This window comes from Grampus griseus, assembly GCF_964374135.1.
Source record: "Grampus griseus genome assembly, chromosome: 7".
Lineage (NCBI taxonomy): Eukaryota > Metazoa > Chordata > Mammalia > Artiodactyla > Delphinidae > Grampus > Grampus griseus.
In genome coordinates, this window is record NC_139001.1 from 34,424,212 (window position 1) to 34,439,343 (window position 15,132).

The following is a 15,132-nucleotide window of genomic DNA, read 5'->3' on the forward strand; positions in this document are numbered from 1 at the left end:
ATTGAAAGACAAATCCAGCTTAATTTTAAAATTTCCTGTGCCACCTATGGATGTGTGTCTTTCAACTACATATATTTCATATGCTGGGCATCTTAGATTTTCTTCCCCTTGAGTGAAATAATGTGTTAAATTTAAACACACATTTTAATAATCATTCAGCTCTCATTTGACTTACTAGTTCCCTCTTTAAAAAAAAGTCACCTTTATTCACGCTGTTTAAAACTGTCCATGGAATTATGTCATACTTGGCCACAGTTGACTGCTTTCAACCAATCAGTTCTCTTTTAAGAATGTAAGCCACAGTACATAACACCTAAGTATTCCCTAGCTTTGCTTCTTCCAGAGATACTTCAACACTTACTGGCTGCTTTGACATACTTTGGTAATAGCACTTTTTTTCTGTGTTCTTCGGCAGGGGTATCCATATATGGGGTCATGTCTTAAATACTGACTTACGTTCACATTATCTTTTGAACTCTCCAGGACTTTCTTTTCAAGACTTTTACCAGCAGTGTCGGGAGGCATTCCTCGTCAATAGTGATCTGACACTTCGGGCCCAATTAACTGAATTTAGGGACCACAAGCTTATAAGAACAAAGAAGGTGAGACTTTGCTGCTGTAGCATTGTGTGCCATGATTAGTGTATCTCATTTACTTAAGGACAAGTATGCCTGATTATGAAACTGAGGTTGCCTGATGGGTCACAAGGATCCATTTAGGCAGTGTGCCATTTGAGTTGTGTAGACAGAGAGAAGGTAAAAGTACTCTGCTTCAGAGTAGAGCAGGAGACTTACGACTTCTAGTCCAGAGTCACAGGTCATTAGAAATGAGTCAAATAACCCTATTTCCTTCTCCTTCTCTTCCTTCTACCCTATCATTAATCCAGTCTATATTTATTGAGCACTAACTTTATGTGAGATATTTCACTAAGCATTAGGATACAGAAGTTAGCAAAAACCTAATTTCTTTTCTCATAAAGCTTAAAGTCTAATGGAGGAGATGGACATTTGCCAAATAATCACACACACGTAAAGTTTAAACTGTGGTGAGTCCTGTGATCAGAAGGGACGTGATTCTGAAAGAGCATATTACAGTAGGTGGATTTGACCTAGTTATGGGTATCAGAAGAGACCACTGAGCTGAGACCTAGGAAGACTAGGAGATAACTAGTCAGACAGGGAAGGGAAGAGAATTCTAGGCAGGAACAGCATGTAAAGAGGCCCCAGAACAAAAGGCAGCCAGCATGACACAAATGAGGCTGAAAAGGGCTAGACTGTGCATGACTTTTAGGCCAAGGAAAGGGTTTTAATCTTTATTCTGAAATAATGGGGAGTCATTTAAAAAATTGTTCTGACAATGGTATGGAGAGTGGAATGGGGCAGGGTAAGATGGGGATTGCCAGAAGTCAAGGCACAGAGACCAGCTAGAAAGGTGTTAGCCGCCTGATGGTAATCTGGACTAAGGTAAAGAGAGAAGAGTGGTTGGATTCAAAATTGACAAGAATTGATGATAGATTGGATACGGGAGCCAAGGGAAAGGAAGGTGTCAAGAGTGATTCCTGGTTTCTGGCTTGCACATCCAGAGAGGTGGTGGGATCATTGGATGAGAAGCTGGAAGAGCAACATTTTGGGGGAGACATAGCATGAGTTCATGGTCTTATATGTTTGGACTTAACTCTGTTTGAGGTTCTTCTGAGATTTCCGAGTAGAGATGTCAGCTAGGCATTTGGATTCCTGGGACAAGATACCAGAGAAAAGATCTGGGCTAGAGATACAAGGTTATGATTCCTACATATTTAAGTTATAACTGAAACCAGGCATTGGTGAGACTATCTAGAGGGAGGACATATAGTGAGATTAGAGGGCCAAGAACTAAGCCTAGCAGTGTGACACTTAACGGCCAAGTAGAAGATAAGCCTGCAGAGGTGAAACAGCCACAGAGCCAAGAAGAAAACGAAGTTGTCACAGAAGCCAAGAGAAGCGTGTTTTAAGAAAGAACGGTCAGGGACTTCCCTGGTGGTCCAGTGGTTTAGACTCCACGCTTCCAACACAGTGGGCACGAGTTTGATCCCTGGTCAAGGAACTAAGATCCCACATCCCACGTGCTGCGTGGTGCAGCCAAAAAAAAAAATAAAGGTCAGCAGTCTCAGGAGCTGCCGAGAGGCCAAAAAGACAAAGACTGAAGATACATAATGAATTTAGGAAACTGGAATTCCTTGGTGGGCTAAGCAAAAGCTCTTCTGGTGACATGATAATGGTGGCAGTAGGTAGGCTGGCCTGGGTTGAGTGAAAAGCAAGGAAATGGAGACCACCATTTATAGACAACTCTTCTGGAAAGGTACCAGGGTTATAGGATGGATGGAGAAGAACGAGGAATCTAGTGAGGGTTATTTTAAAATGGGAGATACCCGAACCTATAGCCAATGGGAAGGATCCAGTTGAACAGGGACTAAAAGAACAGAGAAATCAGTGGTATAAGATTTTAGAAAGAGCAGGAAGGTGGAAAATAAAATACCCACCTTCTCATCCTTTAGTCTTTTCCACTATAAAGCGGCTTAACTATAAATTCAGTGTATTTAATAGATATATATGCCCGTGTGCCCTCTGGCCTTAATTTTTATACCTTTATATAAAATATTAATGAAATCAAATCAGTTTTTTGTTTAACCTACAACAGGATTCAAATATATCTCTTACGAATGACTAACATCCAGGGTATTCTTACATCTTTTAGGGAACTGATGGAGTGGAATATTTATTAATTCCTGTTGACAATGGAACATTGACTGATTTCTTAGAGAAGGAAGAAGAGGAATTTTGAAGCTCTCCTGTACTCTTGAATCTTCTGTGGAAGAGTTGTACCCCAGCTGCCACTCCTCTAGTCTAAAATGTTGTGTTTACATCCAATATTAGACTCTTTTTCCAATGTACAAGATTTAAAATTGGGAGGGGGAATGTCATCAATTAGAACCTTGATTATTAGCCTGGCTGGTGTACCATCCTAGTACTATGCAGTGGTCCTCAAGTTGGAGAAAATGTGCCTTTCATTCATTACCTCTCTGGAGACTTCTTGCTGGAAGGAACGGTGTGCTCAGGGACTATTTGGAGCTGGATGTTTTGAATTCTTTCATACCAGAGATGATATTCCTAATTTTTCGAGGGCCTTTAACACTCCTGGAGCTATCTGCAAATGTGCTTGTTCCAGAGTGTGGAAGTACAAAGACGTTGCAGCATCACGTAAATCGGCTTTATTTGCTATTCCATGTGTCAGAATTGAAGAGTATAATAGAGAAGGCAGATCATCTCTTACTGTTTCTGAAACGGCTTAACAAAAGGTGTAAGATTGGGGGAAAGTAGGTAATTCAACTTTCTCCTTTTGTATTTAGGCTACATGCTGATAGAGGAAGAAGGAGCATGATGCCATTCAGTTGGGAGAGTAGGAAAAACATAAAAGAGTATATAGGGTGTATGCCCATCCCAGAAAGCACGTGAACAGTAACAGATCGTGCTGCTCAGGACACTTAATGTCTGTGCCGTCACCTTCAGGATACAAGTTAGAAGCCAGGCTAGAGAAACACAAACCTGAATTTCATTTTAGTTATTTTTTCAAGGCAACAGAAAATAAAAATTTAACTATTCTTGTATATCAACATGTTTTTCTTTTCTTGAATAACATGCAGATGAGCAGCATATTAATGGCTGGCCTTAAATGAATTTGATTTCTCTATCAAGTAGGCCTAAAATTCACTGTAAGACATTTCAGTTTTTTTCCTTAAAATGACAATTTCAAACCTCCTAAATACTCAAGCCTTTTTTTCTCTTAGGAAAGACAAGAAGGTTAATCTCGGCCACTGGAGTCAGCTCATAGTCTTCACATACTCCCTGAACTATTTCATACTTGGAAATGAAATTCTTCATTAAAATATCACTGTAATATATTGCATCAGCATTTCTCACCCATTTCTCATCTTGTAAACCCCTTTTATGAAAATATTTCCCAAAATGATCAGAATTCTTAAAACCATTTCTTTGTGTCATATAATGAAGTAATTTTATTTTAAATCCATGCATTAAGGGGTTTAGTCTTAAGCATAATTACTAATCAAAATTTTAAATTTATACATGAATAGGATTCTAAAATTGTTTAATTGTACCAAAGGATATGCAATGAAAAGTGATTTTCCTTACCATCCCGATCCAGTCCCTTAGGCAGCCATTGACAGCGGTTTAAGCATTCTTCCCAAGGTATTCTATGCACATCTAAGGGTATTTGTCTGTATTTCTCATTTTAAAAACACAAATGGTGGCATATGATGCTTGCTGGTTTGCACCTTGTTTTTGTTTTTTGCTTAATATATTTAGTTTATTATAACTTACAGTATAAAAAAGTATATGAGGAGCTTCCCTGGTGGCGCAGTGGTTGGGAGTCCGCCTGCCGATGCAGGGGACGCGGGTTCGTGCCCCGGTCCGGGAAGATCCCACGTGCCGCGGGGCGGCTGGGCCCGTGAGCCATGGCCGCTGAGCCTGCGCATCTAGAGCCTGTGCTCCACAACGGGAGAGGCCACAGCTGTGAGGCCCGCGTACCGCAAAAAAAAAAAAAAAAAAAAAGTATATGAAATCTTTAATGACCTAATGTGCAAACTTTGCATTTGCCCTTAAATATCTACTGGTTTATTTTTATAATTTTTGTGTCTATACTGTTTGCAAGCAGTATGTGTGAATAGTCTTTACTATTAATAAAGAAACCAATTTGGATATAACTATTTTTTTTCATTTATAGTACTGGGTTTTTTTTACTAAAGATATCTTGAAGTGCTTCAAAAGTTTTATGAGTGCATCTCACAGTTCTGATGGTGATCTTGACAGAATTATATGTTCTTCGTTACCTTGTTTCAACGTCAGTGTTGCTTCAGCTCTATCAGTTTGATTGCTAAGGCTCCAAACTTCTGCTGTTACTCGCTTCTCGCAAGACTGAACAGACCTGAAACCTTGAAAAATTTTTCTGGCTTCTTAATAAAATGGCTAAAATAGGCCAAAAAAGGCACAGGGGATGCAGGACAGACAGTTACACTCTACAGACTTGGCATAATACTGAATTCCTTAGGCAGGGAGTTCTAAACCAGTTCTTGTGATACTCCAGAAACTTAACTTTCTTAGCATCATGTTTGCCATTTTAATATGTGAACATGTCATTCATACAAAAGATCAGTAAGTTCGAGGGATGGTGCATAGGTTTTACTTAAAAAAAAAAATTACTAACAAAACTTTAGAAATCTACAGTTGACCCTTGAACAACACAGGTTCGAATTGTGTGGGTCCACTTAAATGCAGATTTTTTCCAATAGTAAATACTACAGTACTACACAATCCACGGTTGGTTGAACCCACGGATATATAAAGAGAAACAGCATACACAGGGAGAGCCAACTATAAGTTATACTTGGATTTTTTTACTGTGCAGGTCAGCACTCCTAAACCCCACATTGTTTAAGGGTCAACTGTATTTTTCCCCCCAACCAATTCAAACCTGGAGCCAGTAGCAAGTTCACAATGTATTTTCCTACATCCTAGGAGGTGAGGTGACTCTTCCAGCTTAGTTCTGAGTGGCTCTCAGATATAACAGTGAGTCATGAGAGTCTGCCTCATCACAGACTGTGTCTCCTAAAAGCCAAGGGATAAACTGTCATGTAAATGACTTTCTCAGGCTTTTTGTAATTATTTGATCTCTCTCCCTTGGGAGAGTCCCCCATACTTTAATTTTTCAAATTGCTGTTAAGCCATGTTAATTCATGTTTGCTGAGAACTTACTAAGTAGAAGGCTCTGTGCTAGGCAGTTGAGAGAATATGAAAATGTGATGTGAAATATCTAGTTGAGGTTTTAACAGCATTAAAAATTACAGTATCCTTAATGTGTTGAATAAAGTAAATTTGAAATAACTAACACTATGGAAAATATAACTTTAAGCATGAGTATAACAAAGCTCATTACCAAATTTTCATTATTTTGGCATATATCACTTGGGCCTCAAGTCTTAAGTATTTAGGTCCCCTAAATACCTTTAGCATCTTTACTTTTGCTACCCAAAGTGTGGTCCTCAAAATGGCAGCATCAGCATCTCCTGGGAACTTAAGAAATGCTTGGGCCCTTACTCAGGCATCTGAATCAATCTGCATTTTAACTAAATCTCCAGATGTTCTGGTACACATTAAAAGGTATGGAAAGCAATGATGTATACAACTAAGCGATCAACATGTTAAAGTTAACAGTTCAGAAAATTAGACAGCTGAAAGTAAATAATCTTGAGTGGTACTTTTTTAAAAACCGCACAGGAAGAAAAAAATAAAAATAAATCCTGCATAGGATGTGTTTGGGGGTATTTTTAATTATTTAGAAATGCTAGCATGCCAGTAAAGAAACTGGATTTAACATAAAATTACTTCACTGAGATCCTCACTGCCGTCATCAGTCAGTTACAGATGAAATCACATCACACCTTGAGTGTGCTATAAAGAAAAAAAAGGAGGGTTTGAGAGCTACTGGCCTCAGTTTATTTCTTTGTCATCACCTCTGACCATACCTTCCCTGCGTTGCGCTTTCCACCATGACAGTAATTACTTGGGTCTACATGAATTAATTCCTTGGGATTTTCACTGTGCTGTGCTGTTTCTCTACTTAGTGCACTTGTTCAAGCTGTCCCTCTTGACTGAATTCTACCCCCTTTCCCCAGAAGACCTTCCCTATAAACCCTATGCATATCTTTATCATAGTTACTTAAGAGTTTATTGTAACCGTCATCCAAATTTCTGTCCTATCCTCCCCACATCTCTATGGGCCCAGCACACAGAAAGTGAACAGTGAATGAATGAATGAAGCAAATACCATTAAGACAGTCTCTCAAAGCTGCTATCATCTCATTCTCTCTACTTTGACAAAGCTGACCATCTCATTGAAGCTTTCTACTTCCTGGCTTCTGACACTTAGCTGTTCTCCCACCTTTCTTGGTGGCTCCTCCAACTCTAACTGGGGGGCATTTCATAAGGCTCACTCCTATTATTTCTGTAGTGAATCAGTATTACAGATGAACCACCAAGAATATAAGTTAGGATCCCAAAGCCTCCAGGAGAAAAAAGATTGGTAGGAAGAGGATCCTACAAAGGAAATATAAAATTCTATGCTTCTCATCTTAGACAAATAGTATTTTAAAAGATTTGCTTTTGCCATTACCATAGTAACATGCTCAGTGGAGAAATTGGAAATACGTATAAAAGCATTAAAAAGAAAAAATGGGGACTTCCCTGGTGGCGCAGTGGTTAAGAATCCGCCTGCCAATGAAGGGGACATGGGTTTGATCCCTGGTCCAGGAAGATCCCACATGCCACAGAGCAACTAAGCTCGTGCGCCACAACTACTGAAGCCTGCGTGCCTAGAGCCCGTGCTCCTCAACTAAAGAGGCCACCGAAGTGAGAAGACCACACACCGCTACGAAGAGTAGCCCCCGCTCGCCGCAACTAGAGAAAGCCCACGCGCAGTAATGAAGACCCAACGCAGCCAAAATGTATATATATATATTAAAAAAAAAAACCTCTCATCATACCCCCCAGAGAAAATCACAGTTAAAATGGATTTTTTTTTTCCCTTCAGGATTTCTTCCATACCTCTTATATCAGTTCTGTCATCAATGTATTTGATTAAGATACACTGTAGTTAAGCACACAGGCTCTGGAGCCAGACTGCCTGAGTTTGTGTCCTAACTAACTCCATTACTTCCTAGCTACGTGGCCTTGGGCAAACTACTTAACCTCTGTTTCAGTTTCCTCATCTGTAAAATGGGAGTAACAATACTTATATGCTTGTTTATAAAGGATTGAAAGTGTTTATAAAGCACCTAGAAGAGTGCCTGGCACAAAATTAATACTGTATAAGTACTCACTAACATTATTTTGAAAGTTAACCATCTTTATATTGAATACATTACTAATAAAATTACAGGTGAGTTACCTAAAAAGCAATAAAGCAATAATTACATGAATAATGATCATGTATATTTAAAACAAAAAGCAAAACTCATCCTGAGGGACTTCCCTGGCCGTCCAGTGGTTAAGACGCCATGCTTCCACTGCAGGGGGCACTGGTTTGATCCCTGGTCGGGGAACTAAGATCCTGCATGTGGCACAGCATGGCCAAAAAAACCCAAAAAACTCATCCTGATAAATCTCATCCTGATTCTGAAATTTAGGTGGGAGGTTAATGATCTAGGAACAGAAACATACAGATAGACCTTATCACCCTCCAGAGGCTACTACCTATATACAGGTGTTCTAATCCCAAGTTTTAAAGTTTATATGTATATACATATATTTTTTGGAAAAGTATATTTTTAAAATAACTAAGGACAGAGAGATATAGAATGACACATCCCATCTATAATTAAGCTAAGGAGATGATTACTTGAGCTACTGATATTTCCCAAGAATGTTAAGTAAACAGGTTTACTCCATCTTTCCTAGAGGTTATAATGAATACATATTATACAATATATTCTTTAATTTGTTCTTTATAATAATTGTTCTTTAATGGTAATTATATTATTGTTTTTACCTTCTGAGCTACAGAACATCTGGTGAAGCAGATCAAGAAACCAGAAATGATAATGTACCTTCTAAGACATTCTTTCAGAAGGATACCCCACTGATTCATGTGATGCATTTGAGCTGGGAGCCGTTCGATTTGCAGATTGTGTCATCTGGTTGTTCCTGCATGCATTATACCACATGAAGAGGGTCCCTGTCTATTTCTGACACGATAATATTAATCTTATTCTCCAAGTAAGCATCCAGCATATCTCGAAGATCAGAAAGAAAGCCTCGTTCAGTGTTGCTATGTTCACAGAGGATCACATTTATTCCTTGGGAAGCAGCATCTAGAACATCATGATGGGACATCTCACCTGCCAACAAAAGAAAGAATAAATATTTAAATATTAGACACAGAGTCTGAGGAATGCTGAACCATAACAGCAGAAATACCAACTTTGCATTCTGTATGAAGCGAATGTAGTACACCAGAACTTTACATATAAATCTAGAAAGTTATATGCATGTTTCTTACATGTCCTCCAATTTAAAAAGAGATACGGAATTCCAAATTCTTTCTCCTTGGCAGATCCAAGGCAAGTAACCAAATTCACACATCCAACAGTATCTAATACTGCCATAACTAGACCTGTAGAAACACCCATTCAAAATGTTTCCACAATAAAATAAATGACCATTGCTAAGTAAAATGGGGCTTTCAAAAAGTTTCTTTCTTATGTAACTATTAAATAACAAATACCTCAAGAAAATCCTAGGCTTACAGTGATGTGAAGCCCACACACTGCAACGAAGAGTAGCCCCCACTCGACGCAACTAGAGAAAGCCCGTGCACAGCAACAAAGACCCAACGCAGCAATAATAAAATATAAAATGAATAAATAAATCTTTAAAAAAAAGAAAATCCTAGGCTTACTTCCCAGAGACTCCTTTACACTTTGTGAGTACCAAAATTTTCAGCATCAACCGTAGTCTAATTCATAAGGATGAAATGAACTTAAGGTTATTTCTAAATTAAAAGCAAGGTATTTTCCTTTGACTTAGGCAAAACGCCTAGGTATTTTCCTTTTGACTTAGGCAAAACACCTAGAAGTTACTGGTGGAAGAGGATCTCATCTTTTGTGAAAAGATTTTGGGAAAACTCAAATGTTTTGAATTTTAAAAAACACCATGTATGAATCTGATGACTTCCAACTTAAAAGCAAAAATATATTATGCACAATTTGGCTTGTTCATAAAAAGCATAATTTTGAAATAAAAGACATAAACGCATTAAAAAAATGGTTCTTAGAAAAAAAAGCCCCCCTGCCCAAATCTTCAATTCCCCACACACCCCCCTACCCAAATATGCATCATTTCATTATAAGGAATAGTTTTTATTCAGGTACCTTTTAAAACATCTTAATCTAAGTAACAGTAGAGAAAAAGTAAAAGGAGAAAAAGACACTAGGGTGGCTCAGTTAGAAGTCATGCTTTAGGAAAGACAATCTGGCTGCCTGGACTATTATAAATGCACTGGCTGGAGAAGGCATGGAAGTGGAAAAATCCATAAAGACCCTGCAGTAACACCAGAAGACAAAGGAAAGAAAGGCTGGCTCAGGATGGCAGCTATGGGAAAGAAAAAGCAAATCAAAGACAATTCATATTTGCAAGGAGCAATCTCGCCATCTGCTGGTCTTTCTAGGATATTACCCTTTATGACCTAACACATCAAGCTCAAAGGAAGGGTGATGAAACCGGTCTATTGGCTAGGGCTTCCCATCCCTGAAGTTATATTCAAAGTGATGCCTCACAGACCGTAGACATCTTAAGTTAGCCAGATAAGAAGATATTTTCTGTTTCCCCAACTAACAAGATAGGAAGGACATTTTAACATTTTGGAACTGTGTGAATTTATCTTATGTACATATTGCTTTATAATAAAAAAACTAATTTAAAAAGTCATTATTTATGAAGAAACAGACACTCCAAACTGAGAGATATACAACAAAGCAAATGGCCTACACTCTTCAAAAATGTCAGTGCTCTGAAGACAAAGTGTAGAACTATTCCAGAGGTAGTGTGTGATCATGGATTGGATATCAACCTGAAATCATCACAACATGGTCATATAAGAGAACATCCTTGTTCTTAGGAGATACAATGCTGAGGTATTTAGGGGTAAAATGTCACCGTATCTGCAATTTATTACAAAATGGTTTGGAAGGAAACATGTAAATATATAAATATAGGTATGCATACACAAATATATACACATATATTGTATGATATGTTAGAGAGAAAATGTACAAATGTGGCAAAATATAACCATTAGTAATCTAGGTGAAGGGTATACAGGAGTTCATTGTACTATTCTTGCAACTTTTCTATAGGTCTGAAATTCCTTCAAAGTAAAATGTTAAAATTTTAAAATAGAAACACCATGTTGTAAGATATCAAATTGCCTATACACTGAAAGTTTATTTCAATCTGGTATAAATTTGAGGGCTTATAAAAATCTTACCTCTTTTGAAGGATAGAAAAGAAAACAGGTAATGGTCACATACATTTTTAGTTGGTTCAAAAAATACATCATGCTTGCTCAGATGCTGCACCTCTATACTTAGGCATGTGACAATGTTTCAAGTGCAGCAGCCTCTGTAAGGGGGTGTGCTAGACAATAAGGCATGGGTGTGGGTGGCAGGAGAAGCCTTAGTAATGGAGGGCCCCATTATGGAGGGTAGCCAAAGGAACAGCCAGGGGCTTAAGACCCTTGAGTCTAGTCCTAGAAGTGGGAAAAGTAATCTTTAACCCCCAGTCTCCTAACCCTCAGGAGGCGCAGAGGTGGAAATACCGCTGGTAGCAGCAGTGTACAAAGTGCCTCCAACTCCTTGGAGGAATGATGGGCCAAGTTACCAGTTAGGTATTACCCACAAGGACAGAGTATAAAGCCTGGGAGCCAAACAATTAACGTCCAATAAGAAATGCATACTGTAGGTTAAGAACAAAGTGACAGGAATCGGGAGAGGAAGTCATGACCACCAGGGGCAGGAGCTGGACACTGTCAAGAAAAAGCTTCTCAGGGGAGGTGTCTCTGAGCTTTTACCACTAGAAGTTTAAGAAAGGGGCAGGGCTTCCCTGGTGGCACAGTGGTTGAGAGTCCGCCTGCCGATGCAGGGGACGCGGGTCCGTGCCCCGGTCTGGGAAGATCCCACGTGCCGCGGAGGAGCTGGGCCCGTGAGCCATGGCCGCTGAGCCTGCGCGTCCGGTGGGGCAAAGAGAAGACATCTTAGCCAGGGAAAACAGCATGAGCAAAGGCTGCATGAAAGAGGATGAAACATTTAGGCTTCACCAGGACAGCTGAAGGAGATCACTGAAGGGTTTTTAGCCTGGATAATATTATCCACCATCATACTTGTACTTTTGAAAGTTAGGTTTGTGGGAGTGTGTAGAAGATTAAGATTAGAAGCTTGATGAAGTACTTCAGGTAGAGGATGCCCGGATGGAGATACAGAGAAAAGTTCTAGAAAGATTTTGGAGTTACAACTGATAGAAACTGATGATTGTCTTTAGGGCTGAGTAAGAGGAACCATTTTCTACCTAAGACGACAAGGTAGAAAGTGTCCCATTAACTTACATATGAAATCTGAGAAAATCATGTTTAGGAAGAAGTTAGGTTAAATAAGTGCTGAACATCAGTTTTTTAGATAATCTAATTGTTTAACGATTTTTTCCCCTCCACAAAGAATATGGTATGTTCCCAATTTTGGCATAGTCCCTATTTATTTCAGGTTCAAGTAACAGATCCATCTATATGTCAGATGCTGTCCTAAAGCCTGCTATTATTAGATCCATCTATATGTCAGATGATGTCCTAAAATATGCTTTTTTTTTTTTTTTTTTTTTTTTTTTTTTTTTTTTTTTTTGCGGTACGCGGGCCTCTCACTGTTGTGGCCTCTCCAGTTGCGAAGCACAGGCTCCGGACGCACAGGCCCAGCGGCCATGGCTCACGGGCCCAGCCGCTCTGCAGCATGTGGGATCTTCCCGGACCGGGGCACGAACCCATGTCCCCTGCATCGGCAGGTGGACTCTCAACCACTGCACCACCAGGGAAGCCCTATGCTATTTTTTAACTTGAAAAAAAATAAACCAAGGTAGGGAAGGAATGCACAAGAAAAGGGTAAAAAAAAGATCCAAAGGCTGTCCTACCTGTGAGGTAGAGGTCGGCCTCTGTTCCCTGAAGGACACTGCTCCCAGAACCAGCACACACGGCCACGACTTTGACTGCGGACTCTTCCAGATAAAGGAAACAAGAGGCCACTACTTTATAATTCCCCTTCATTTTAATATTATAATTTGTACAGAGAATCCTAAGTGTAATGCAGATTTCACTCCTAGTCTCATCACCAGTACGTGAATTTTGCTTACCAAGTTTTAAAAAATAATAAAAAACATCTTCACATAGGCAAACAGACTATTCCTTGGCATTGCAGAGCTAACCCAAGGCAGCATTATTATTCCTTCAGATGTACGTTGCTGCAGAAGCCCACATAAGGCACCCCTGAAGAGTATCAACCACTATTAGCACTAGGCTTTGGGCTTCACTGCAATGCTACTCAGTAAAGCAACCTCACCCGGGTCTCCAGGTAACAGTGAGAGGTAAGCAGGTAACTCTCTGTTCCCAGGTAAGGAAGCTAAGGAACTAAAAGGGCTAGTTAGAGGATGCTATGAATGGATTTGACACACATTTTTTTTAATATCGTATCGATCCTGAAAGAGCATCCTCTGAAGAGTGAAATACAGAATCTTTCAAGCCAAAAGTCAATAAGTGTTTAGCACTTAGGTTTCTAGAATGGACACTTCATTAGTGGTATTTCAAAAGAGTGGCACTGGAGCTGGTCAGAAGTCCAATCCCATCTCTGCCACCAACCCTTTTTGGAAACAAACACTCATGAGTTGTTTGATCTAGCTGTGGACTTTGGATAAGTTTCTCTCCAAACCTCAATTTTTTTCACCTGTACAATGGGAATAATAACACCTCCCAGACAGCTAACGATGGCCAGCATTTACTGCACTTAATGTGTGCCAGTCACATGAATGATACCACCACCTCGATGAGTTAGGTTTTATTATTTCTGCAGTTTTTACAGACGAGGCTACCAGGACACAGGGGGTTAAACAGCCTGTCCAAGTCATGCAGCAGACAGGACAAACGTGAACCCAAGGCGTTCAGATTCCACACTCATAACACCTGCGCTCTACTCGCTGCCTTCACAGTGGGAACTCACATACTCAGGACACTAGGTACAGTGCTAGGCTCACTGCAGGGGTCCAACAAATGTTCTGTCCGTTCCTTTTGTTACCCAAAATACTGGGGAAAGCCAAGAGAAAAGGCAGTGGCTACAAAACTCAGAAACTGCACTGGATCACATCACTTAGCACTACCTCACTATAAAATATTGCCAGTATTGTAAAATGTAAGATTTGCATTGTAACTGGAGCAATCACAATTTCCAGCTTTCTTCCTGGATATTGGTAGGATTGCACTTCATGCTCTCCCTGGGTTGAGTAATTCTGGACAATGAATTGAACAGAATATGTATTTCCAGACTAGAATGTTTAACTGATGGTTTGAGACCCTCCCTCTGCAACAGTAACCAGTCTACAATGAGCAAACTTCCCCCACCGATTTGAGATGAATGTGGAGTGTGCCTGAGAAATAAATCGTGTTTAGGCCAATGAGATGTATATCACAGTATAACCTCAACCACCCTGATCGATAAAGTAAAGCAGTCATCTCCTGTGAGCTGCTAACACGTTTCTTAACACGTTTCTATCATCTATACTGACACAGCCAAGAGTTTCAATTTTTGCCCAACAGTATCAGTGAGTATACTGGACAAATAAAGGAGACATATTTACCTAAGGTCTTCCCTACTCCAAGAGCAAGGCGAACATGAGACAGTTTTAGGTGCCTTTTGATTTGCTCAATCATGGTTGCCAAGGAGACAGACTCATCCAGGGTGCATAACCGTCCCATCCCAGTATGTAGAAGCAGAGGCTGAAGAGAAACAAATTAGAAAAACTGTACATCACCAGTCCTAGAAACCAATCCATAGAACAGACAGCAAATGCCGAGATCAATAAAACAAGCATATTGGGCTTCCCTGGTGGCGCAGTGGGTGAAAGTCCGCCTGCTGATGCAGAGGACACGGGGTTCGTGCCCCGGTCCGGGAAGATCCCACATGCCGTGGAGCGGCTGGGCCCGTGAGCCATGGCCGCTGAGCCTGCGCGTCCGGAGCCTGTGCTCTGCAACAGGAGAGGCCACGACAGTGAGAGGCCCGTGTACCGCAAAAAAAAAAAAAAAAAAAAGCGCATATTATCAGCTTGCTATAAAACCAGCTCCAGGCTAAAATTTGGGATGCAAACCTGACAAAAACATTCTCTGACTTCTAGGAGCTCAGTCTCCTGGGAAGGCAGATGTTAAACAATGAAAATAAAAGTGTTTTTAAATACAAAGTAGGTATTGTTTTTTTCTGGGAGCACAAAGGAATGACAAAAT

At 39.9% G+C, this 15,132-nt stretch overlaps 2 protein-coding genes across 4 annotated transcripts in view; one reads left to right on the forward strand and one right to left on the reverse strand.

Moving 5' to 3' along the window:
• Positions 1–4,929, forward strand: part of ORC2 (origin recognition complex subunit 2) — a 51,089-nt gene extending 46,160 nt beyond the window's left edge. For both annotated transcript variants that reach the window (XM_082658626.1, XM_082658627.1), the window contains exons 17-18: positions 484–602; positions 2,734–4,929. In XM_082658626.1, the coding sequence (XP_082514752.1) occupies positions 484–602; positions 2,734–2,820 (206 nt within the window). In that variant the 3' untranslated portion in view covers positions 2,821–4,929. The remainder of the gene's footprint in view (positions 1–483; positions 603–2,733) is intronic.
• A 2,333-nt stretch (positions 4,930–7,262) lies between these two features.
• Positions 7,263–15,132, reverse strand: part of NIF3L1 (NGG1 interacting factor 3 like 1) — a 15,792-nt gene continuing 7,922 nt past the window's right edge. For both annotated transcript variants that reach the window (XM_082658762.1, XM_082658763.1), the window contains exons 5-7: positions 14,493–14,631; positions 12,780–12,863; positions 7,263–8,947 (exon numbers count right to left, since the gene is read on the reverse strand). In XM_082658762.1, coding sequence (XP_082514888.1) covers positions 8,763–8,947; positions 12,780–12,863; positions 14,493–14,631 — 408 coding nt within the window. In that variant the 3' untranslated portion in view covers positions 7,263–8,762. The remainder of the gene's footprint in view (positions 8,948–12,779; positions 12,864–14,492; positions 14,632–15,132) is intronic.